At 32.3% G+C, this 24630-nt stretch overlaps 1 protein-coding gene across 1 annotated transcript in view; it reads right to left on the reverse strand.

Annotated features, from left to right (window-relative positions):
• LOC148282231 (acetylcholinesterase-like) overlaps positions 1-24630 on the reverse strand; it is a 136155-nt gene that overhangs the window by 58458 nt on the left and 53067 nt on the right. The window contains exon 2 of the mRNA XM_088225411.1: positions 21533-23109. Within this exon, the coding sequence (XP_088081537.1) occupies positions 21533-22721 (1189 nt within the window). The 5' untranslated portion in view covers positions 22722-23109. The remainder of the gene's footprint in view (positions 1-21532; positions 23110-24630) is intronic.

A 24630-nucleotide genomic window follows, 5' to 3' on the forward strand; every position in this document is an offset into this window, starting at 1 on the left:
CACAAGGCGCCAAAACCTACATTTATTTTAAAACCGTTACTTATAGAAAAATATTATATGTGGCATTATCAACAAGCAGAAGCCTCGTACACTGGTTTACGGAAAACTTGTGTTTTTCCCATGAACCGGAACGTATTCGATAGCTACTGGTTTTGATGGAGCTGAAGCAATGGATATGGAAATATGGGAGAAAGAAATATTGTTTCTTGAAAGAATAGGGAATTTACTTTATCAAAAAGTTTTACCTTCAATTTTTACTGAACTGCAAATCAAACAGATTCCAGTAACTTTATTGTACTTTGAATTAACCAGATGCGATCGAGTGCTTCACTAATAAAATAAACGCCAATTACCTCTTTTGCGCCACAAATACATCAGATGCCGCTATTTGTATTATGCCAATAATTGATCGGATGCCATTTTTCACAAATCATCCAGAAACTAAAACTCTTCTGGTGTCTTCAGCTGATATTATGCAAACCCTTAGAATAAATCCGGTTCAAAAAAAAAAATCAAACTATCTTAGACGTAAAACAGCAATTATTATTATAAAATCTTTAAAATATGAATTCGATTAACTTAAACTTTTGGAAATTGATAAAAAATAATCAGAACATTTCATTTAGATTAGCCACTTAATTTATTCATTGTACATATATGAAATTGATTCACAATACAATGTGAATTTTAGGTAGGAGGATAAATTATAAGAAAATGTTTATTCCTAACTAACAGATTTCTACAGACTAAAGATGTTTTTTGAGGAAAAATGTACATTGAATTAATAAACGAAACTCCCACAGTGGAAAAATAAAACCTAACAAATTAATCTATAATTTAATTTACTTTGACCAAAATCGAATGTCTGAATCAAAAATGCTTGAGGTTAATTATTATTCAAAACATAAATTACACATGACATTGAAGATTTGTTTTTTTTAATTCTACATGACGAATTGATTTTATTTGGACGTTAAGTTCTAAAGCCATTATTCTTGTTCACGCAAGAACAATGGATCCCGAATTTACACCACGATACAAAATTTGAAATTGATTTAAATAATGTTGCCGTTAAAACTTCCTAAAACATAATTTTGCAGCTCGCTTGAATGTAATGAACTCTACTGCAGGGTATATTGACTTAAGATTAAAGAAGTAAAATTTGTCTATTTTTGAAACCATTAATGATTTTCGTGACAGCAGATAATTTTGTTTAATCCACGATTCAACAGGGAGTCAGTTTCTAAATATTTTAGCTTCATATCACTGTAGTGGTCATCAGATTCGAGCAAGATTATTTAAATTGAAAATTAAATTTCAACTTTGTTTTTATATCGGAAATGACCTCAGAGTAATAATGCGCCAAGCTGTAGAGGAGCTTAAACGTAGGATAATCATTCTATGACTGTTGGGTATTAAGTTAGCTACAGTTTGTAGCAAAACAATGGGCCGTACTCAGGTCGAGAATTGCCAAATGGACATTAATTTGCATTGTTAATACTTTTTAATATGTGCCTGTGTATATATCATTGCAGGGTTATTCCAATTAGTTTTTCTGTAATTCGCCTATATTTATTTTATATAACTGAAAATACATGTGTGTGTTTATTTTTTATTTATTTATTCATTTTATTAATAATATACTTGTTACATTTATAGAGACATAAATCCCAACTCCATGGAACTAAAGTCCTGTGTTGAATTTGTTTGTTTGTCCGTCACATCTCCGAAACGGCAAGTCGTAGCGGCCTTAAATTTATACACGTCATTAGGGATGCGATTTCAAGGTTAACGTTTCTATTTTCGAGTAAAATTTTTATCGACCTCTACTCGATATAGACTCAAACTATATATGGATGCCTAGTGCCACCCCGACATATTTCTCGTAATTAACTGTCATTATCAACAGTAAATATACTTTAATTCACAAATTTATCCCCTAAATTGAGAAGAAATAGTATCTCAAGTAAATATATTGATATAAAAAAGTTTTTAAATAACATAATACTCGTGTCGGTACAATAAATGCTATAAATCAATGTGAATCATAGGAAAATATTCGAAATCTATTACCGGTGAAAACTGACTCCTTTGACACTTTTAACGCTTCTACTGCTGCAACTAAACGTACTGCGATTCACCATGGTCAATTTTTATTTATCATAATGTAAATATCTAAGTTAATTTACAAACAAAGCCAAGCACAGCGACAAAAGCATCCGATAGAACCGTTATGTGTATGTTGTCAAAAAAAACAAAATGGCCGCTAATTTGTTGCTAATCAACATCGCTTGCGTACTATGAAACATGGTGATAGGGCTTCTATATAGGCTGACGCATTATTACTCTAAGGAAATAACCTTATAAACTGTCGCACTCGAACGTATGCGTCAGACTACATTCAAAAATATATTTTGAGGTATAGTTAGGAACTTGTAATGATTACAAATAAATTAAGCGTTCTGTCACAATGCTGATTTTTAATAGTTGAGAATATGATTTGAATAAACTTACCCATCTGGGTCCTGTAAAGATAAATTTTAGGGTAGTGTTCGAGGATTGCTTAACCGCCCGTTATGGGTGGCTTAAATTTCTTCCCATAGCCAAAATTGGCTCGGTATTGCTATTGCAAAAACCCGTGTAATAAAATGCCTACTCAAAACAATTCCTTACAATATGATAATGTTTAAACATAGCCAGAATTGACGTTATACGGAGTGTAAAGTATTTATTTTAACCAATGACAGGTACTTAGTCCTGTTATTGACTAGAATTTCTTATTTCCTACCCTGAAAACTTTACTAAAGCTCAAAACACCAAACTTCTGAGTTTTGAGAGTAAATGCTTGAGAAGAATATTAGGTATAAGGTGGTTCGATTTTATAACTAACATTAATGTCCGAGAACGGACGCAGCAGCCTCCTAAAACGAGCGTCTTGGGAATGCGGCGGTGGTCCTGGCTTGAACACGTGCTGCACATGCCTCACGAGAGCCTAAACCCAAGTTCCCTCTTCTTTAAACCTGCGGGATCACGCCGTCTTGGAAGGCCGTCAATGACGATCTTTAGACTTTATTCGGCGGAATGAGGGGCGCTGGATTGACATGGAAAGAAGCGAGAGTGCTGGCTGGCGATAGGGTCTCCTGGAGGCTACTGGTGATGTTCACATGCTCTACTTAGGGAGAAGATGGGGAAAAAGAAGAAGAAAGCTATTTATTAAGCTCGTTTAATTAAATAAGCATAATTACACACATATTGAATATATCGTCATCGTCGGTGAAAATTTTATTGCTATAAAAACCTAACCTTTTAATACCCTGTCATCGCTCTAATTGTCTTGCCTCCTCTTTCATAGTAGTAGCCACTCGATTGTGGAATAATCTACCCACTTATGTTAGAGACGCCTTTTCTTTATTTACATTTAAGTCAAGATTGAAATGTCACTATCTAAATATTTAAATTGTTCCTTTATCCTTCTTCTTTCCTCCCCATTACCTTTCCTCTCTTCATAGTATAGTGTTATTATTATTTTTTTAATCTTTTTTTTATTTTTGTTAACCTTTGCTTTTCATTTTTTTATAAAATTTTAAGATTCAATATGTCCATGTATTTATAATTTTCTCAAACTGAACGGTTTGGGTAGGTATGAATAAATTTTCTTAAGGCAAATTGCCAATGAATAAAATGACTCGCCTACAGGCTGTACTAAATGCCGCAGCGAGACTTATTTTTGGAATCTCTAAATTCAGTCATATCACTCCACTACTTCAGGAATTGCACTGGCTACGTTTTCCACAGAGGGCGGAATACAGACTTTGTTGGCTTATGTATAAGTCACTGCACAACTCTGCTCCAGAATATCTAAGGGAACTCTGCATTCCAGATGAACTAGCTGACAGACGTCTTACGCTTAGATCAGCTACATCTACGTCGAAAGGAAAAGTTATTATACCTCTACGCAAACAGCGCACTAAATTCGGCGAACGTGCATTTGCGGTCGCGGGCCCTACGGCATGGAATGCTTTCCCAGCAGAAATCCGAAACTGTGAGAGTGAAGTGATATTTCGGAAGAAACTTAAAATTCACTTGTTCTCGTAATCATTCGAATAAATTCTTAGCATGTGGTGGAAAAGTAGTATGAAAAAGTACATTATTTTTCTTAAATTAAAAAGTTAAAATTAAATTTGTTTCTTTATATAATCACTTTGTAAAGCGCCCTTGAGGTATTATATTACGAAAATGGCGCTATATAAGTTATCCATAATTATTATTATTATGCTTGCCCTTATATGTATATTTATTGGATATGTATATAAAGTGTCAAATAAATAAATAAATTAAAAAGTGATATTAAATTTTGTTTATGAGTAAAAAAGTTTGAATTGTTTTATGTGGAAATAAAATACTGTTTAAGTTCTATTATGTTATAAATGAATAATACTAATTTTCATATTTCTATTTCCCTTTCGATCGTATCCTTGTTGTCTGTAATGGCATTTATATTTTCGACAATATTGAATCCAATTAGCTCTTATATAAAGCTATAAGTATTAAAAAAGTCCTTTATCGTACCCATTCGAATATAACAATAGTTCCTATTAAAACTTTATCAATTATACGGAGAAAAATTGAAAACTCAATTAAGAGGAAATTGCTTTCTCAAGATCGTTCCACAAGTTTCCACATTTCTGGAAATGGAAACGTTGAACTCTAACTTTTCTTCAGAACTCAGAGCAGATTAAGAGTTTTAAAGAAATGTGCTTCCTCAGTAAAAAAAGTTTATTGGGTATTATAAGAAATGAGACATCAACACACAAACATTGAAAAGTGTTTTAAGGCATTGTCTAGTGAGTAAAATAATTCAGCGAGACGAATCTCACCCATATCAATTAAGGTTTTAGCTCCTTTCCATATAATCTAAATTATGTAATTATTTATTTTGTCCGCTTGTAGTCTAGAAAGCAACGTGATTAGCTACCATGCAATATATCACGAGTTTAGATCATGAGATGGTTTACATGAAATACTTATTATAATCAGCATCATCAGTATGCTTCATTAACCCTGAACTGGTATATTTTTTTATTATTTGACATTTTGTGCACAAAAAACTACAGTGCACCACACTCGCCAATAAGAAGAATTCTACAAATGAATACGCAAATGACGTAGATATATTTAATACAACACTTTTGAATTTTAAAAGGCAGTGTATCAATTTACTATCTTAAAATTGTAATACCTTAATAATACCATGTTGATTTCAATTGTTTACCTTTAATTGACTTATATATGTATTCTAAAGATTCTAAATTACTATTTTTATAACTTTTTCTAATTATAAGATTATTTTAACATAACTTATACGAAACATTATACTCCAGTTCTCCACTGCATATATGTTTGTATTATTATGTATCCCCATATATTTTCTACTAATATGTAAAGATGATTAATTTTTTTTTCTTACTCTTCTTAATTCATTTTTATTTTTTGCTCTTTTTTTGTATAAAATGCATTTCTGTCTTCATATTTAAAAATGCACTTCTGTTCTTTCCACTTTTATACTTATATGTAAAGATGATATTTTTGGTATTTTTCTTTTTCTTCTAAAAATTATTTACTACTTCTGTGTAAAATACATGTCTGTTATTATTTGCATATATGTATATAAAACATGTAAAAGCCTAAAAGGCATTTAAATAAATAAATAATATTAATTGTACAATGGCGAGCTTATTGCCAAAAGGCAATTTCTTCCAACCAACCAATAAAATCAAAGATTTATTTTTATGATTCAAGTGACAAAACATATTTAATCGAAAAAAAAATTAGAAAATGTAAAGATATATAAAAATATAAAGAAACGTTTTTGTGTATAAATTATCTTAAATCAATACCATTACTCAATGGGAAAAGGGAAAAAAGAGGAAACAAGAAAGGAAGAGGGATTAAGGGAGAGAAAGGAGATGTTTCTTCAGATGTGATTTAAAAAGAAATACTGTAGTAACATCTTTGATGGTGGATGGGAGATGATTCTACAGTCGAGCCGCATGGACAATATATGAGTTAAAGAAGAAAGAGCAATTGTGGATGGGTATAAATAAACATCTTTGAGAATTAGAACGAAGAGTTTAACCATGAACTTTTAAGCGTTAAAAAATTTCACGGAGGTATATGGGAGCGTTAGGACTATGAAATATATTGAATAGAAGTGACAGGGAGTGATAGTCTCTCCGCTGTCTAATTTTGAACCATTTCAGTTGCCTACAATAATCAAAAATGTGGTCATATTTCCTAAAACCAAAAATACACCAATATTTCACCGGTACATCAACACATTTCGTTGACCCTAGTTTTATTATTAGTTTTTTATAAACTATGGCCAAATAACATTGAAAGCCCCACCCGCTAATTCGGATCTGTTTTAAAGGTCTTAAGGCCTTTTTTCGGATTCGCATTCTGAAAAAACATTTTTTTTAGCTTGAATGAACGATTTATTAATTTTTCTTTTCAAAAATTCTTTGTTTACGTAAAAAATTAAATTATTATTATTATTATTTCTTTTGAATTTTTAATAAGATTCGCTTTTTTTTAAGAATTTCCATTTACTGCTTTTCATGCCCCTTTCGTCAACAGACCAACTGAAGTATATTTGGTCAATTTGTCGCCCATCTTATTTGCTTAACTTTTACGGCGTTAGGATATCTTAGTTCATTTGCTTGTCAGTAAACAGGAAAAAACAAGTCCAATCGGGAGAAACAGAACCGTCACCATACCACTGGCCAAATTACAGTGGTAAATCACAGAAGCAAAGAGATTTTTTTAGTTATCAGGAGAAATCTAACCCTGAACCTTCCAATTGTGATACTAGCGTCTATGTCATTACACCACAGAGGCCACCAATCTAAAATAATTCATAGATTTTTCCATTTTTCTTTAATTAAATTCTAATAGAAAAAAAAACATAAAAAACAAATAATCTGCAAATAAACTTAAGTTGATAAAACCAGTAAGTCCAAGAAGAAGTCAAAAAAACTTTAAAAATGTATTTTCAGGCGTTGCCTAGTATGGAGGTGAAATAATTCGGTCAGAATCGCATCCAGATCAATAATTGGAGTAATATCAATAATCAATAAACCAATAACCCGATGAAAAAAAAATAAGCAATATAGATGTTCAAACATGGTCGGAATGGTGAATGTTACATATTGTGTAAAGGGCCACGCAACCAGCCAATAATATGTCATAAGCCCTGTAAATGCCTAGACTTTCGTATTATCTTATTTTAAATGTTCTTCATCTCTCTTATAATATATTAATAAATAAGCAGTAAGTATAGAGACAAATACCCAAGCGTCAACCACAACCATAATACAAGATACCTACTCCAATAGCGATCTGATACTAAGTGAAGGGGTCAACACTGTTCTGGTATCAAGGCAACACTGTTATGTTGGCAAGAAGGTCCATATTTTTTTACCAAAATTATGAAAAGCGAAAGACTTGTCAAGTTGAAGAAAGTGTTGACCTCGCTCTTTCATAACATTGGTCGTAGGGAGTCAGAGAGATTGATGCATGCCGCGGATTGGAGATTCTTTTTGGATATTAAAAATAAAGAATAATGAAAAAATATACAAAAGGCAATCATGAAGTTTTATATTTATTAATTAAGTTATGTATATTATATGTTTGTATGTATGTTTGTATGTGTGTGTGTATATTTATGTCTATGGATATGTATGTATGTATATATGTATGTATCTATATGTGCATACGAGTAAGTTTATATTTTATTTGTCCGTGCTTTCTATTAACTTTTTAATTATAATTATGTATTAAATTATAATTCCCTTGCTTGGAACGAGTTATGAACCCTTTTTAGCTGGGCAAAGTGTAAAAAAAATGTATATGATGTGATAAAAAATATTTAAAAAAAACAGAATCATCATAAAAATACTTCTAATTTTAAACCAACACAGGAAATTTTAATTAATTGTAACACAATTTTATTTCAAATGAATTGCTTAACTCGTAAAAGAATGCGGCACATAAATAACATTCAAATTGTTCACCTAAATTTACAAAAAAAAACTTTTAAGAAATAGGCATAATAACAAGAATATTCACATAAATTGAAATCAGTTATAAAATTAAATAATAATACTGCCAAATCCTGAGATTGGTTGAACAAAGCATATTTTTTTAACTCATCCTATTTTGATGGCAAAGAAATATAATGTTGATATGACACAAAAACTGACAAACATAAATCATATTTGAAATTTCTCCGTAAAAATAAGAGCTCGACTTTGCTTGGGGGCGAAATTTTCTTCGCGATTTGGTTCATATCCTTTTGAAATACATCACCTCGGCTTTAGCTCACATCAACACGAGTAGAAGGTTTTCAATAAAGCAAACTTGGCTCAGTAAATTCGATACATAAACATTTCATGGTGTGATATACATAAACATTTCAATATACGTTCGTGTTTCCTGGCAAGCTCCTCTAACCGTAATACGAAGAACGAACTTATCCGAACTTTGCCGTGGGCGGTCGAAGGCTTTCGGAACATCTGCGATCCTTCTGATACATAGCCCAACCAGAATATAAACCTTAACTGATACGGGTATAATATTTTCTCATTTTCTGTGTAGTTTTTCCACGTTTCTTGAATACGAAAACATTAAGAAATCGATATTATGTCATTTTTATAAAACCAACATAAATGTTAGGTTAAAGAACTGAAAATACAACAATGCCTTGAGTATGCCCAAATGTTTGCAGACAGGCTAGATTTCCTCTCTAGGGAGTTATCTAGTTCTAAATTTGTTACAACATAGAGGGAAAACATTTTTAAGAAGGGAATATGAAAGAGAATGAATTCAGCCAATGACAGGTTATGAGCCCTATAAATTTTTAGAGTTCCATATTCCCTTATTAAAAATATTTTTTCCCTCTGTTGTAACAAATTTAGAACCGAAAATACGACTTAATTTATAATACTATGCATTTATTCTTAATTTTTACAGTCAATTAAAACAAAAAATGTTTTGAATGCAAAATAGGTTTAATATTCGTCTTATTGCGTCAACAAAATATTTTAAACAATCTACAATACCTAGAATATGCGACCAATATATTTACCGAGGCTGATATTTTTTGTGACAATGTATGCAAATTTAGTTAAAAAATTATAGAAATTTGAAAAGAAGCAGATATTTTACTTTATTATTAGAAACATATTTTTGCATTTTGTTTCTTTTACATTTATTATATTGAACATTATTTAAATTATTGTATTAAGTGTAAACAATTTTTTTGGTGTGTGCATGAGTTTCTTACACTAATATACAAAGAAATTGGCAATATTTGTGTAAATACTGTTTGTTTACCTAATAAAATAAATAAATATTAACAAGTATAATTTTTTTATTAAATTTAAATGTGGTTGAAAAATAGTATAAACCTGGATTGTATGGACCACCGATAATATAATGGAAAATTTTTCATACAATAAACACTTCAGTAAGTATAAAGGCTTGTGGACTAGATGATATTCCAGTCGAGGTATAAAAGCTTTTCAATGACGATAATATTGACTACCTACTGAGGTTATTAAATGGATTTTATGACACAGGGTATCTCCTAAGACTGGTTGAGATCTTCTTTTGTGACATTGCTCAAAAAACAGCAGCCAAAAAAATGCAGTGACTACATAATAATTAGTATGAAGTGATACCGTGAAAGTGTTCCTTAAAATTACACATGCGAGGATTCAGAATAAGTGCGAACACGATATTGGTGAGACGCAGTTGCCTTCAGTACAAGAAAAGCTCAATAAGCTGCCCGACTTGACTACTCCGCATTTTTTCTTCAATAAAATGGTAGAGATATTAAAAAATGTAGGCAAGTTTTAGTACAATGATAGAATTCTAACAGAGACGCTCGAACCAAATAAATATAGGAATTAAATTCAAAATTGAGGCAGCAAAAACCGCTTTTACTAAATTAAATCCCTCCTCTGCAATGATAATCTGAACTTGGAAATAAATCAATGAATGGTAAAGTGTTATGTGTGGTTTGTATTGTTGTATAGCTGTGAGACTTGGACTCTAAAAGTAAACACTATGAAAAGGCTGGAAACTTTTAAGATGTGGTTACATGGCAGAAAGATTAATATATCTTGGACAGACCTCATAATGAACTCAGCAGTCTTAAACCGAGCAAGAACGAACAAAGAACTCTTCAACAACCATACAAAACTGTAAAATTTGGAATCTGGGACATTTAATGCGTAGAGAAATGTACCGTTTGCTTCATTTGAATTTTGAACGGCAAGATTTAGAGTCACTGAGGGGCCAGAAGAAGGCAGATGTTCTGGCTGCGTAATATATGAGACTAAACTGGCTTTAAGACTGTGAAGCATATTTACCGGGTAGCACAAGACAGAGAGACCATTGGCAGAGTAAATGCCAACGTTGCAACGTTGGGGATACCTGATAGGGCACTAAAAGAAGAAGAGATAATTGTAGTGAATGCTGTTGAAATTCGATTTCTTAGGTGAGATTGTGATTAAATATTAGGTACAAACGTCAAGATTCAATCATTATGTAAGGCTTAGTCAAGCATTCTCGGCAATCTAATGAAAGAAATGCTGCGTTGGTTTGGACTTGTAGAGCAACTGCACGGTGAACAAACGGCTAAAAAAATTAGCTAAGCTAATGTTGATCGATGCAGTAAATGAAAGAGACGGAAAAAGACATAAACATTTAGACTGAAAACTAACAAATAAATCTACACCCAGTGGTGCATAGGGCACTCTATTGGTGATCGAATTGCAGCATATCTAGAGCATCTGTTGCATGAAGGTAAGGTGTCAGTCCTACACTACAGGTGCTAGTCCAATAACGATGAAATATTACAGTTGAAACAACCTTCAAAATCAATATTTTACGTCCACTCTGCCAGGATTCGAACCCGGGATTTCAATGATCGCTTTGATGCATTCCCACCTATCTTATTTATCATGCATATGGGGTTTCGCCAGCAAAAATCAGATCTCGGAAATACAAGTTCTTCAGAACAGAGCTCTAAGAAACATTCTTGGACTTAAACGGGATTCCCATGTCAAGGATATCTACCGACAAACAAAGATACTTCCTTTCAAGGTAATGCCACTGCATGAAATAACCAATACTATTTTAAATATCATCAACTTTTCTGCTCACTCAAATTTAAAACACACATTTGGTCATAATATTCATAATTACAATACGCGTTATTCAAGGAATCTTCATGTGTCTAAGTTTCACTCAACAAGTTTGGCAGTAGGTCCTTGGAAAATATTGGCCATTCCGAATATAATAAACTGCCTGATGAGCACGAAAATCCAGAAGTGTCGCAATTAAAAAATATTTCTTAAATATTTTTGGTATTGATAATTATTAATGTAGTTTATATAAGATGGTGTTTTATGATTCTTATACGATAATGTTTTCTTTTTATTTCGGATGTATTAATTTGTATGATATTATGTATTGTCAAATAAATGTTTTTTTTCTTTTTTACGGTCTCAAATGAGTTTCTAATAATTCCTGGGAGTATATTATGTAATTTTTGTATTATATGTTTTATTAATATTTAAAAAAAATAATAATAATGGCAGGCAAATGTGTGAACTACTAAACAACGACGCGGACTTATCTCCACTGGATTTCCTTATTCGCCATTTTTAGCAGTCATCTAGCTGAAAACAGTCGTCGAGAGTGCTGATTCTATGTCACGCACAGAACTGCATCTTTTATCTACCTGGACACAGAGTGAACTTCAGCGTCACTTTTTAAATTATTGTGAAAACAAGTATAGCCCAAATCAATGCATCTATTAATGTAAATCATTCTTAAAAAGATACTTTATAATAATTTATTTACTAATATAACCTTTGTTTTTAATTAATGTACCGATTTTAAAGCAAAAAAAAAAAATGCCGGTTTGACCAATAGACTATGTTTAAATATTTACAATATGTCCCTTAAAGTATAACAGTTTGGCTCATAGTTAAGACTTATAATTTTTGCCACTAGAGGCGCCGTCAGCACAAAGTTCTTGGTGTAAAAAGAGTTTTGGTACGCATCCACGCATAACATTTATAAAATATTTGTATATGAAGCGGTTGTAAGGTATAATTCTGTTACCTACCGGCATTTTCACCGTATAAATAATATTTACAAATCTCTGAACGGACTTTTAGAAGGGTTTGTGTTATTTCATTCTGTTTTACATCTGAATAGATTTTGATTATTTTCAGAAAATATTAGGCTTGATATTTTATTCAGAACTCCCTGAAAATATGAAAACGAGTATTGGAGCACGCGATATAATGTGGGATATTCTGATTTCAATAAATGTGTATTATGTCACGAAAAAGCGGAATTATTATTAATAAATTATCAGGTTTTGATTTTTATTCAATAAGTACATTACGAGAAAGATTATTTTTAAGGATTATCTCTGGAGATTACTAGGTTTTTTTTATCATTAGAAAATCTGTTTTTTCCTTTTTTTTCAAATATAAATCCTTTACGGGAAACATATTTTCAAACTTTGAGGTAAAAATTATCAACTTTTTTTTTCAACCAAAGAAAAACCAAATTTGCTTTTTTTTAATAAGCACTTTACGGAAAACATAGATAGCACCTAATGGTACATATGCCAATACATTAATACACCAGCCGTAGGGTCGCTAGGTCTCATTTTTGTTACTGGATGATAAGATAAGAAGTCTACCGCCCATCTCAAAACATCGTCGATTAAACGAACTAGTTCAAGAACTTCTAACACTATTTTCAGTCGGTTCCACCCACATTAACACTCAATAATAAAAAACAAAGAGATGGTAAAGAAACTTAAAAACACCTGACAACGGGTTATAAGCCGTTTTCATTTCTAAGCTTTCATATTCCCTTTTCTAAAAAGATTTCTTTATCTGTTAAAATATATGCAAAACAATTTTGACGTTGAAATTTCGCAAACCTATTTTTTAATAATTCAAGTCTTTTTAGAGATTTAACACTACTACATACAAAATATTGCCTTACTATAGACCTCTCCCGGAGAATTCACTCAGTCCGTAATAAAGATTTTTACCACTGGCAGCAACGTCCCTTACAAACGGTCTTGACATAGCCTCTGGGCTCGGAGTAGCCTAAAAACTTGAAAACACAACGACGCGACGTCGCAATGGAAAAATAAACCGTAAGGTAGAGTAATCTCTGTAAATTTCCTCTCTTTTATTTAATCTACTTGATCTCAGTCCTCCGGCCACTTCACAAAAAAACAAAAGAGTTTCCCTACAACAGCGCCAAGTAAATTAAACTTAAAGTTTCTTTTTTAATCCGGTGTAAATATTCCCAGCGTTTTTCCTGGTTCACATTGCATCCAACTTTTCATATTTTCCAAGCTGTAGATTTACCTCTGGTGATAAATTCTCTTCATAAAGAAAACGCTTAGAAACTACGAGGGGATATCTCGTGAAACGTAAGTGAATTACACGGAGAAGAAAAACGTTTAAAGTAGAGGCATAAGTAATATCCTTAAAAGAAACGAAAAAAACAACCTTATTAAAGATAATCGTTTCGAATTTATCATATTCCTGGTCTAGTAAAGTGTTCAAAAAAAATTCAGTTTTAAACCTTCGTTTGTCTTTTCAATAACATAATTTCATTTAAATAACATGAAATTTTGTTTTATTAGGTCTAAAACTTAAGAAGCAGAATTTGTTTAGGAAATTTGAGCGTTTATTAAAAATGTTTTTAAAAATTATGTGTTCTCACCGGGAATCGAACCCGGAACCTTCCGTGCGTGAGTCAAGCGTCTTAACCACTACACCACGGAGGCCGCCATATATTTTTACTGGTATTCGTAGTATTTGATATTTCACCGTTGTATTCTGAATATATTGACCATGTATGATACTACATCTCACTCACCCTCGCTCTTTGCTCAATATCCAGGCTATTTAAAGACCTTATCTTAGTTTTACCTGCAGTTTCATAATTACATAGGTACATTGGCTTGGGGGGCTAGAATTAATAAACGGGGACCCATCACAATAGACCTACACAGGTCAAAATGACGTTGGGACCTTATATAGCACGGACCCTTATTCTCCAGAATAATAATAAGAGTAATAGAAATTAATATGCCAGTACACCAATTGCAGGGTATCATTTTTGCTATAAATAAGTAAGATGATCAGTCGTTCGCTAATTTATGTTTAACATGCATCAATAAACAAACAAAAGGTGTTAAAGAAGTTTAAATACTATTTTGACTTTTTGCGTCCAGACGAATGAAGGATACAGTTCTGTTAGTGAATTAGAACCAAAATCCTGGACGAGTGTTTTCGACTCGATGGCTGGTCTCAGGTATAAATTCTGAACAAGGAAATTGGGTGGAGAGAAGTCTGTCTCCGTCCGATAGGTACTTATTTACGAAGTACTAAAAAACGGGTACGTCTCGAAACCGGTAGATATAGAAAAGTCGGTTGGTGGTTCAGTTAACCCTTTAAATATCAAGAACACTTTATTTAAATTGAGGTTTTTTTGTTGTAAATTTCAGGCTGATTAAAAAGCTTAAGCTTGTAAATCAATGTACAAATTCCATGTAGTTAATTTCAGAGTAGTTTTACTAAGTTCTACAGTACATACCTGTAACTTGGTAAATTTTGCCGCAAGGAATTGATAAATGGGAAGGTGATTGCGCGGCTTTCAGTCAAAGGTACACACAATTGAGCGGATCTCGGAGGTAAGAAGCCATCCCCCGTGTGGTGAGGGACAATTTAGTTAGACGTTACACCTTTTCGGATCTAAGTTCTCATGCAACCTTGAGGGGCAGCCATACTGTATCGATTTCCGAATATGTACCAAGCCATTAGGCGTACTGAGTACACCAAGCCCATAGGCCACTCGCTTTAGGTATACTTTTCCATACAAAACACATTATTAAAACAGGTGACATTGTAGTTATCTACCCTAGAACGATTCCCCCGTGGAAACCTTCCTCGAACAACCATGTTTTTTTTCTCTAAAAGCATTGAATTTGTATTTCTCTACAATCGATCATTAGCGAATTTTTTAAAGAATACTTTTGAAAAAGCAAGGTAAGTAGTGAAAGAGTCTCAAGGGGACAAAAGCGTATACCTATATTAACATTAATAATATTAATAAATGGTTAACATTTTTTATAAATTTTCCTCGTAAATAAGATGATCAAAATCACTCTCCAAGCACAAGAATTAGTCTCTTTTTCGGCGAGTTACAGTAATAACATTTGCTAGATGTGCAAAAGTAATTATTTATATATATTTTTTTTAAACATGTATATTTCATGAAATTTATTAATAAAAATAATTTTTAAAAAAGAGATTTATTTATTTATTACGTATTTCATTAAAAAAGAACATGGTTTTGTTACAATGTCACTGAGAAATCCCGTGCGGATTGTTTACAATTATGTGTCGGGGTGGAAAAAATACAATTCTTAGTCACGAACGTATAATCAAATAGATATGATACTTTATAGAACGATATGTTCAAATTGTGTTTTAAAAATAAAAATTTGGATGCCGCATCAACATTACCATGCAAAACTCGTAGAAAAGTAAAAAAGACAAACTGTCGATTGTAGTTTACTGTGAATTTAAAGCTGTATGTCGCGCCTTTTTACGCTGTTTCACATTTACTGACCGCTGCTCGAAAAATAATAATTCCCACCAAATAAAAGATAAGTTCCAAAACCTCAATTTAATGTAACACAAGACGCATGCTTAGTGCTACATTTAATAAAACTGTATATTGGAAATAACAAAAACAAAGTGTATAAAAAAACCAAAAGCCTGGATGAGCGTGACTACTCTCAGAAAAAAACCTGGCAAATTAAATTGAGTGGAGATGAGTCCACCTCAAAGTATAGTCATGGGGCGTACGCCTTTCATTTTTTAGATCGATTTGTGTTCGATTCCTGGCAGAAAAATCTTGAAATATTCGTTTTGTAGTTGGTTTGGTCTTATTTTATTTTTTTTGGACAGGCACCGGAAGCGTAGGACTGTTTACTTTTTCTTTCATGTAAAAAAAATGATTTTGATACGCTGCATAGAGTTGCTAATGCAGCACCCTATGCATCACTAGGTGCGGATAGAGAAATAATGTTGGTATTAATTTTTGCATTTATGTATTTCGTGAAATTAAATCTTGTTATTTGTTATGAATTTGATTATCAAAATCGGTTTAAGTATTTATTAGGTTTATTTTACCTCCAAATTCTTTGCTCAAATCTGAAACTTAGGATCTGCATCTATTACAAAACAACTATATTTCAAAAATATTTCCTCTGCTGAATATTTACTGTCGTAGTTAAAAATATTTCCGTTCAATAATCAGGTTGTGGTCGCGTGGCTAGTGTCTCGAACTAACGGATCTGTGGTCCGAGGTTCAAACCCCGCGTCATCCCAACTTGATTCACATTTTCAACTCGTTGAAAATGGCCACAAAAATTGAATATTAGCGAAAATCATAAGAACTCAAATACATTTCAACATATAAATTATTTTTAATTATTATTTTATTTCTTAAGAAACGTATACCCTCACTGCTCGGGGATGCTCCAAGTGGAGGGATGCTTTTACAACATGTTTCTGCGTTTTTTATTGATTACATTCCCTAAAAAAGGCATAAGCAAATGAAAACAATTATGTTTCTTGTAAATAGCAAACATGTCTTTTTTCTGGTTCATTATTTAAAATAATTGGTAAAACAATATGAAAACATAAAGGAAATTTTAACATTATAATCATGTGTCGTCAACATTTGTTAAAAGTCATATTCATTAAATAATAGTGTTGTAATTCTGATATTCAATATCAATAAAACATCAATGTTTAGTTTAGCAGTTAAATTTATTGATTTGTTTCCCAGCAGATTAATAATAAAGTTATGTGTGTGAAATGGAACCTGAATCCTGGGCCAATACTTTCAACTCGATGACTGCTCTCAGGTAAAAATACTGAATAAGGATATCGAGTAAAGATAAGTCTACCTCGTAGTGTACTAGTTGGCGCGTTCGCAATCCATGCTTGAGGTCCCTGGTTTGATTTCTGAAGGTCGACATGAATTGATAGAATAAGTGATTTCACACTAAAATATTTATCTTCCTTGACTAGTACTTAAAAAGTAAGTTTGATCATCTTACATTTATGTAACAGTGATCGATCAGTATGATGATGATGATGATTACATAAATTTATTGATCAATGAGCGTTTTTCCTAGGTAGCATCTTCAAGACTAGTAAATTTTTAAACATTTTTAACTTCAATTCTATTTTTTTTAAGTTTAAGGAGATGAAATTATATATTAGACATTTTTAATCTGTGGATAGAAATACAATAAAATTTTATTTGCAAAATGGTACAAAATTATTAACTATGGAGTTTTATTATGATAACTACAAAAAAACATAAAAAATATCCACAAATTACGATGGATAACATTTCAGAGGAGGAAATATGGAAGTCTAGGCATTTAGAGGGCTTATAAACTGTCGTTGGCTGGTTTAAGTGGCCACTTTACACACTGTGTAACATTCACCAATTTGCCTATGTTTAAACATATACTTCTTGAATTTCTCTATTTGTTGATTGATTTAAGTGAAGTGAAAGAGCTGAAACCTTTATTGCTGTGAAGATATTCATCCTGAAAACAGTTGTCCAATTTTTAAACTTCTTTTTGGACCAGTTGGTTTTATTATAATATTTTGAGTGCGTTCAAATGTTTGCAGTTTGTTGTTCTCCATACCTGTGGTAACTTGTTAATCTTTATGACTCCCTAGGGGTTGAAATCCAGCTTTTTGTCTAAAAACATTTGGCCATATAACAGATGCTGACGCTACATTATTAAAACGTTTTAAATTCTCATTTTTATTTAAGCATTGACTTTGTAATAAAATATTTCATTAAAAAACTAATACAAATATACTAACAAAATCGTTTATCAACGTGCCTTTAAATCCTGACCGAACCATTTTTTATTTTTGTATTTTTTTGCAAATCCAAGCAGAAATACTCAATTGACCTCGTTACTTGCCTATAAAATATTGAGATTTGCAGTCCAATTCCTGTTGCCCATTCTATGCATTACCATTTGCTATTTTTAGATTCATCCAACAGTATGGAATATGTAGTGATTGCAATTGGGTACATATTTTCTAAAACTTTGTAACGTCAAACCCATTTTCATAGGAAGAAGAGACATAAAAATGCACTTACAGTACTGTTGGTATTTATGCACAGTTTTATTGATCAATCACTTTAACTATTGAAAGTTACACAATAAACTTTTATCTAATCATTCAAATTTTCACAAATTTAGACGTTATTAATAAATGATGTAAAAAAATAATTATACAAGGGTTTTGGCACAGATATTGTTAAAACAAGTCTCTGTACGTAATCTCAAATACCTAATTACTGATTTGACATATAATTACATGCATGTTTCCAAATTTTATATAATTAAAATACACTCGAAAAACGAAAAACGAAAACGAAAAACTAGATCAAAAATAAGGGTTCCCAAGTCGTTCCCTGAATTATAAATTACTTTGAAGAACAAACAATAAATTGCGTCATTCCAAGATTGGTCAATGATCTCCCGTAAACCATCGTTAACATAGAACATACCCGCCTAGTACTTTTAAGTGACTGTTAAAAGGTAATAAATATGTGTCATATAAAAGTGTGTAAAAAAACCACTTTCAAAAAATTGTGTACCACTGAAAAGTCATAATATGTTACTAAAACAAAACAAATAACCGCTGTTCTGCAGCACTTAAACTGAACCAATTTTAAAGATGGTTGGAATATTTGCAAAAAGGAAAGAAGCACGGAAGTGGATCTACCTTTAATGCGACGAAGATTCACTGTTCTTCAACGATAAATGTTCTCTCTGAGTTATTTTACAATTTTTTAACAGCTTTTCACCATGACCGACGCCAACGCTCGACAATTCATATGATTCTTCTGTAATGTCAAATTTTGTATGCAATGTTCCAAATCCAGAAAAAGGCCGACGAAAAAATTCTATTGTATTTTAAGTTAAATCAAATAAAAATTATGAGAATTCTTTAAGTTTGTCCAAATATTTGTAAACAAGCACTGGATTTCACCCCTTGAGATTTATTAAGTTTAACGTCTTACAACATTTAAGTTAATACATGGTAATATCAAAGTCTTGGCATTTACAGTGCATATTACCTGTAATTAGCTGGTTTATTTTTTGTAATACATAAAACTGATTTTGTTTGCACCACCACAGGCCCTGAGACCCAATTATAGAGGTAAATTATAGCACAGTACACCCAGGCTTAAGAAAAATGAAAAATAAAAATTTTATGTTCTTATCGGGAATTGAACCCAGAACCTTACATCACGGAGGCCACCTTTACCGTCATGCTTCCATCTATCGATTTTCTAAATTCAGAGAGCTGAAACCATTATTGACGTGAGTAAGATTCATCAAACTAAATTATTTTAATTACATTCTAGGCAACAACGCTGGAAAATATTTTAAATTTTTCTCCTTCTTTTAATACCAGTAGGTTTTATCAACAATTTAATATACTTAGCTTGTTGTACCAATAACTGGTTTAATCACTCTCGCAACACATTCAGTCTGGTATGGTTTTGTTAACAAAACCAATAGATCTTAATATTCAGCATAATAATTGATTCCTTAAAATAATTTTACAAAAACACCTTCATCGGTTTTAATTATTTTTTTTATAAAAAATAAATAATTGTATTCTTATGATTAAACCAAAAATTTTTATTTGAGGGCCATTTTTAACGAGTGGTAAATAACTCACGGTTAGAAAATGGGTATCAAGTTTGGATAGAGTGGGATTCGAACCACCGACCTTTGATCCGTGAGTCAGAGAAGGTATCCACAGGACCACAACCCGATACAAATTTTGAATTACTCTTTATAATATAAAAATATATTTGTAATTTTTTAAAACTCCTACTTAAATAATTTATATATAACATACTGATTAAAAAAAATGTTTTTTGAACTATTAGGCACTAGCTTCTCCTACCATGAAATACAGAAGGTCCGTCCTCTGTGTACTAAACTTCACATGTAATGAGTCACCAACGACTTGGTAATTATTGTGTAGAGTGGGAAGTCTATTGATGACTGCATATTTACCATATGAAGTAGAAGTATTGTTGCCACAGTATCGGTTGGTTTGCCGGGTTGTCCTTGTAAAAAATAATTTGGCAACAATAAACCATTTATACATTTTGATGGAGATTTCTCATTTTTCTTCTAAATCCCTTAAATAAATTGAACACGTTTAAGGTTTTTTTTAAATATACTAAAATATCATTAAGATATTTTTTTTCAAACTCATTTTTTGTATGTCTAGCTACCGTAAAAATTTGTTATTTGCATTCAACCAGATACGTTTTTCATATATTTTTTATCGTAGTTTAAAAAAACTCTATTTCGTATAATTTATGACGTATCATAAATGTAACAAAAAGATGGGTCTCCTTTTCTAAACTACCGTGTACATTATACCGACCTGTGTGGGTCGTGGAAAAGGTGTGTGATAAATTAACATGCTTCGTGTAAAAAAGAACGATGCTCACTGCTTTTTCCACAACTCAAACAATCCCACACTCCCTCCGAGAGGATTTATTAAAGTAACAGAATTTTTATTTGATCCGAAATAAAAGCATTTATGACACAAAACTATCATTATGCATCAATACTTGATATCATTGTCTTTTTATTTTTCAAGCAACCCGTACCAGACGGAGCATATGACACAGTTTTGTTAAGTCAAATGTAGCGTATCTCGACCGTTTGGTGCAGGGAGGCAAGGTAATCACCATTACGCTTTATGTTCCAGTCTAGAGACAGTGCAATACTTTAGTGTAAAACTACCTTCAAAAATAAATATTTGCCGTCAACCCTCCGAGGAATCGAACCCGGTACCTCAAGCATGGTCTGGTCAAGCATTTCTATTTCATGATTTTAATCTGAGAGTACCCATCGATTAAAAAAACACTCGTCCAGGATTCTGGTTCTATTTCATAAACAGAACTGCATTTTTCATGAGCCCAGATACATACAAACATAGTATCCGCTTAGTAATATAATTGGTACCTAGCTTTTCATAATTTAATTTATAATGTTATAAAAACGTTAATGATGATTAAAAATTGATACTTGATAAACTAACAATAAAATCACAATTTCAAACAGATAATAAAAGAAAATAAAAACTTATGATATGAATAAAAGTAAATAAAATGCAAAAAACTGATTAATAAATCAGCTTTATTTATTAAAAAAATCTATGACAAATGAAAAAGTTCCACTGCTTTTTTATTTGATTGATAAATGACAACCATAAAAAAACATAAGCTAAGTGAAACAATACACTTTATTAAAATATAGTTTAAATACCTTCGTCTTGGTTGCTGCCAATCAGAATCTCTGTATCTTGAAAGTCTCCTTCCTTAAGAAGTTCGTCTGGATGTTTCGGGAAAAACACTCCGTCCACAGTTGGCGCTGAGGGAAACCCGAGGATTCCTGTATACGAATTCCATTGTTGTACTGATATCGTTTTGGCATCTACGCCCCTCATGCAGTCCATTACTGCACTTGGATTCTCTTCAAGAAGGGTGCTATTGCATCCACAATCGTCCACTAGTGTTCCTCCCACTTCTTGCGCCTTCTCTCCAGTCATGAAACTCCATGGAGCATTTATGGTCCCCGATTGCAATATTCCCCTTCTGACTAATCCTCTAGTGACTGGAGAAATCAAATGTAAGCTCACACTCCCGCCGCCGGCAGATTCTCCGAACAATGTTATCAAATCTGGATCTCCTCCGAAGACAGCGGCGTTTTTCTTTATCCACTCAATTGCCAACGCTTGATCCCAAAGCCCCATGTTCCCGGGCGCTTCCTCGCTGTTCTCAGAGAAGTAGTTATTTAAATATAAAAAGCCGAACGATCCCACCCTGTATTGCATCGATGCGACTATGACGTCACTAGTGGCGGCCATTATGTCCGCGTCGTATATATCGAGCGTAGCCGTTCCGCTCATATAGCCGCCGCCGTAAATCCAAACTAGGACAGGTGCCTTGGGCCAATCAGCCAATGGCTTGTCTTGGTGGTGCCTGATTCGAAGGCGTTGCGGGACCCAGATATTTAGATAGAGGCAATCTTCAGATATATTTGTGTTGGGATTCCACATTTCTTCTCCTTCGAATCCGGGAAAGTACTCGTAACGTTCTTGGAAGCAAGTGTTCGGTAAATTAGTTGCATCTAGAACACCGTGCCACGGGTCGACGGGAACGGGCTTCCTGAATCTGAGAGGGCCCAATGGTGGCTTAGCAAACGGTATGCCCGTGAACACATGAACTTCTCTTCCGAGAACAGTTTTGGCGTACCCTCTTACTAGTCCCGAACTCGTCTCCACCACCAGCGGGTCATTGTGGAAGTCTTTGGGACTAACTGTGGTAGTGGTATGAATCAGCGGTGTGGTCGTAGTATCTTGGTGATTTGCCCAAGACCGGGCGAACACCTGTCCAAACGCGACCGATAAAACTACTATCACGACAATTTGAATACAGTACGTTGAACACGACATTTTGATTAATTTTATAATCCTACTTATTCCCACTAAAATAATTAATTATACACAAATATTCTAGGTTTTACGAATTTCGTAAGCTTATCGCAAATCAAACCCTCAACCGGATGGGAGAGTGGTTTTTTCGAGTTGAATACTTTTGACCTTTCATTTCGCTCTCACCGAATCATGAATAACGCTACACGAAAACAGTTTGTACCACTACATAAAATATTCAATGTGTTCTCTCAGATGCTCCAACTTGCACAGAATGTTCCTTATTTAGCTTTCACTTTGCACTTTCGAAGATTAATTATTTTCTCTAATTTTATTCATGTTTCTCGTTTCTATCTTATTTCCAAAACTGCGTCAATATAGCAAATTTTAAACTTAATCCAAATGGTATCTGAAAAAATGAAAAAAACAGTTAGAAATATTTTGGTCCTTATAATAGGATTTTGAACAAAAATCTGAGGTGCTGAAATTCATCAAAATCTTATCATGTTAAAATTCGATCATAAAACCACACAAGTATTATAGAATTTCAAAAATAATTTATGCCAAGATAGACAAATGTTCGGTTTTTCATCTCTGCCTACTTTTACAGAAAAATTGAGTGATAGTTCAAGTTTAATCAGCATAGACGTGTTTAAATTATCAAGTGACAGTATGCTTTACTCGGTTCTTGAATACTGATTTACTCCTGAAGAGGTGTACGCATAAAAGATATAATAAAATCTGTATAAACCTTTAAACCCAAAGGGAATAATATGACTTGTATCTTCCATTTATTTATTTGTCAAGATTACTGGTACGGTTCTTATATAAAATACAAAATTTAACAAATTATTTTTCACTTTTTTTTTTTAATTGTGGGTGAAAGTTAACTAAATAAATTTATCTTAGCTGTTATATATTTGGTATCACAAATTATTAATCTATGATATTTTTTTACTACACACTATTTTGTCTTTGGTTTTATTATACTCTCAATATCTTTTATGATATCACTTCCTGTACGACAATAGGGAAATAAAGTTATATCAATGTCACTCCACAATGTGTTTATTATTTAATTACTCATATTTATTCAAAGAATGAAACATGGTCCTGTATTCACACACCATAATGTGTTTATTATATAATTAATCATATTCATTCAAATAATAAAGCATGATGTCAGAAGTCAATCAAGTGTTATTTAGTGACAGAGTTATGTTATTTTAACAATATTTGATTCAGTGATTTGTATAGTATAAAAATTTTGAAAAAAGGAACTCAAAATGGAAGGTATAAATAAACATTCAATCAACTACTTTTGTTCGAAGGTAACACGGCATTTAATTGAGAAAAATGGATGGAAATTTTTTTAATTTTCCTTATAGCATTTGCCAAAGATACAGAGTCAGACCAGAGAACGGTGTCCATAATTCTGAATTCTATTGGGGAAAAATGTATGAAAGTCTTTAATAGTTTCAATATACATAGAAATAAAATATTGTTTGATGGCTTAGTTAAATTAAATGATCATTTTATTCCTAAAAAAAAGTGACCATGAACAAGCACAATTTTTTAACCTACCTACAGGAAGATCAAACAATCAACAGTTTTGTTACTAATCTTCAGAATTTAAGTTTGTCATTTGAATTTAAAAATTTAAAAGATTCACTTTTAAACGACATGTTTATTTGCAATGTAAGTACAAAATACAATAAGAGAGAAGTTGCCACATGAAGATGATTAGAATTTTTAAATGCATTAAATGCATATAAGTCTTTGGAAATTTCTATTCACTTTGCAATGACTTTGAACAACCAAAAAATATTACAAATAAAAGAATCATGTCATATCTGTCAAATATCGCCCTTAAGTCAACAAGAAGCTTCAAGTAGTTTGGTCAAATCTGTAGATGCAAATTGTCGTCAAG

Source organism: Micrasema longulum, unplaced genomic scaffold (assembly GCF_059751315.1).
Source record: "Micrasema longulum isolate JH-2025_06_02 unplaced genomic scaffold, ASM5975131v1 h1tg000357l, whole genome shotgun sequence".
NCBI classification, from domain to species: domain Eukaryota; kingdom Metazoa; phylum Arthropoda; class Insecta; order Trichoptera; family Brachycentridae; genus Micrasema; species Micrasema longulum.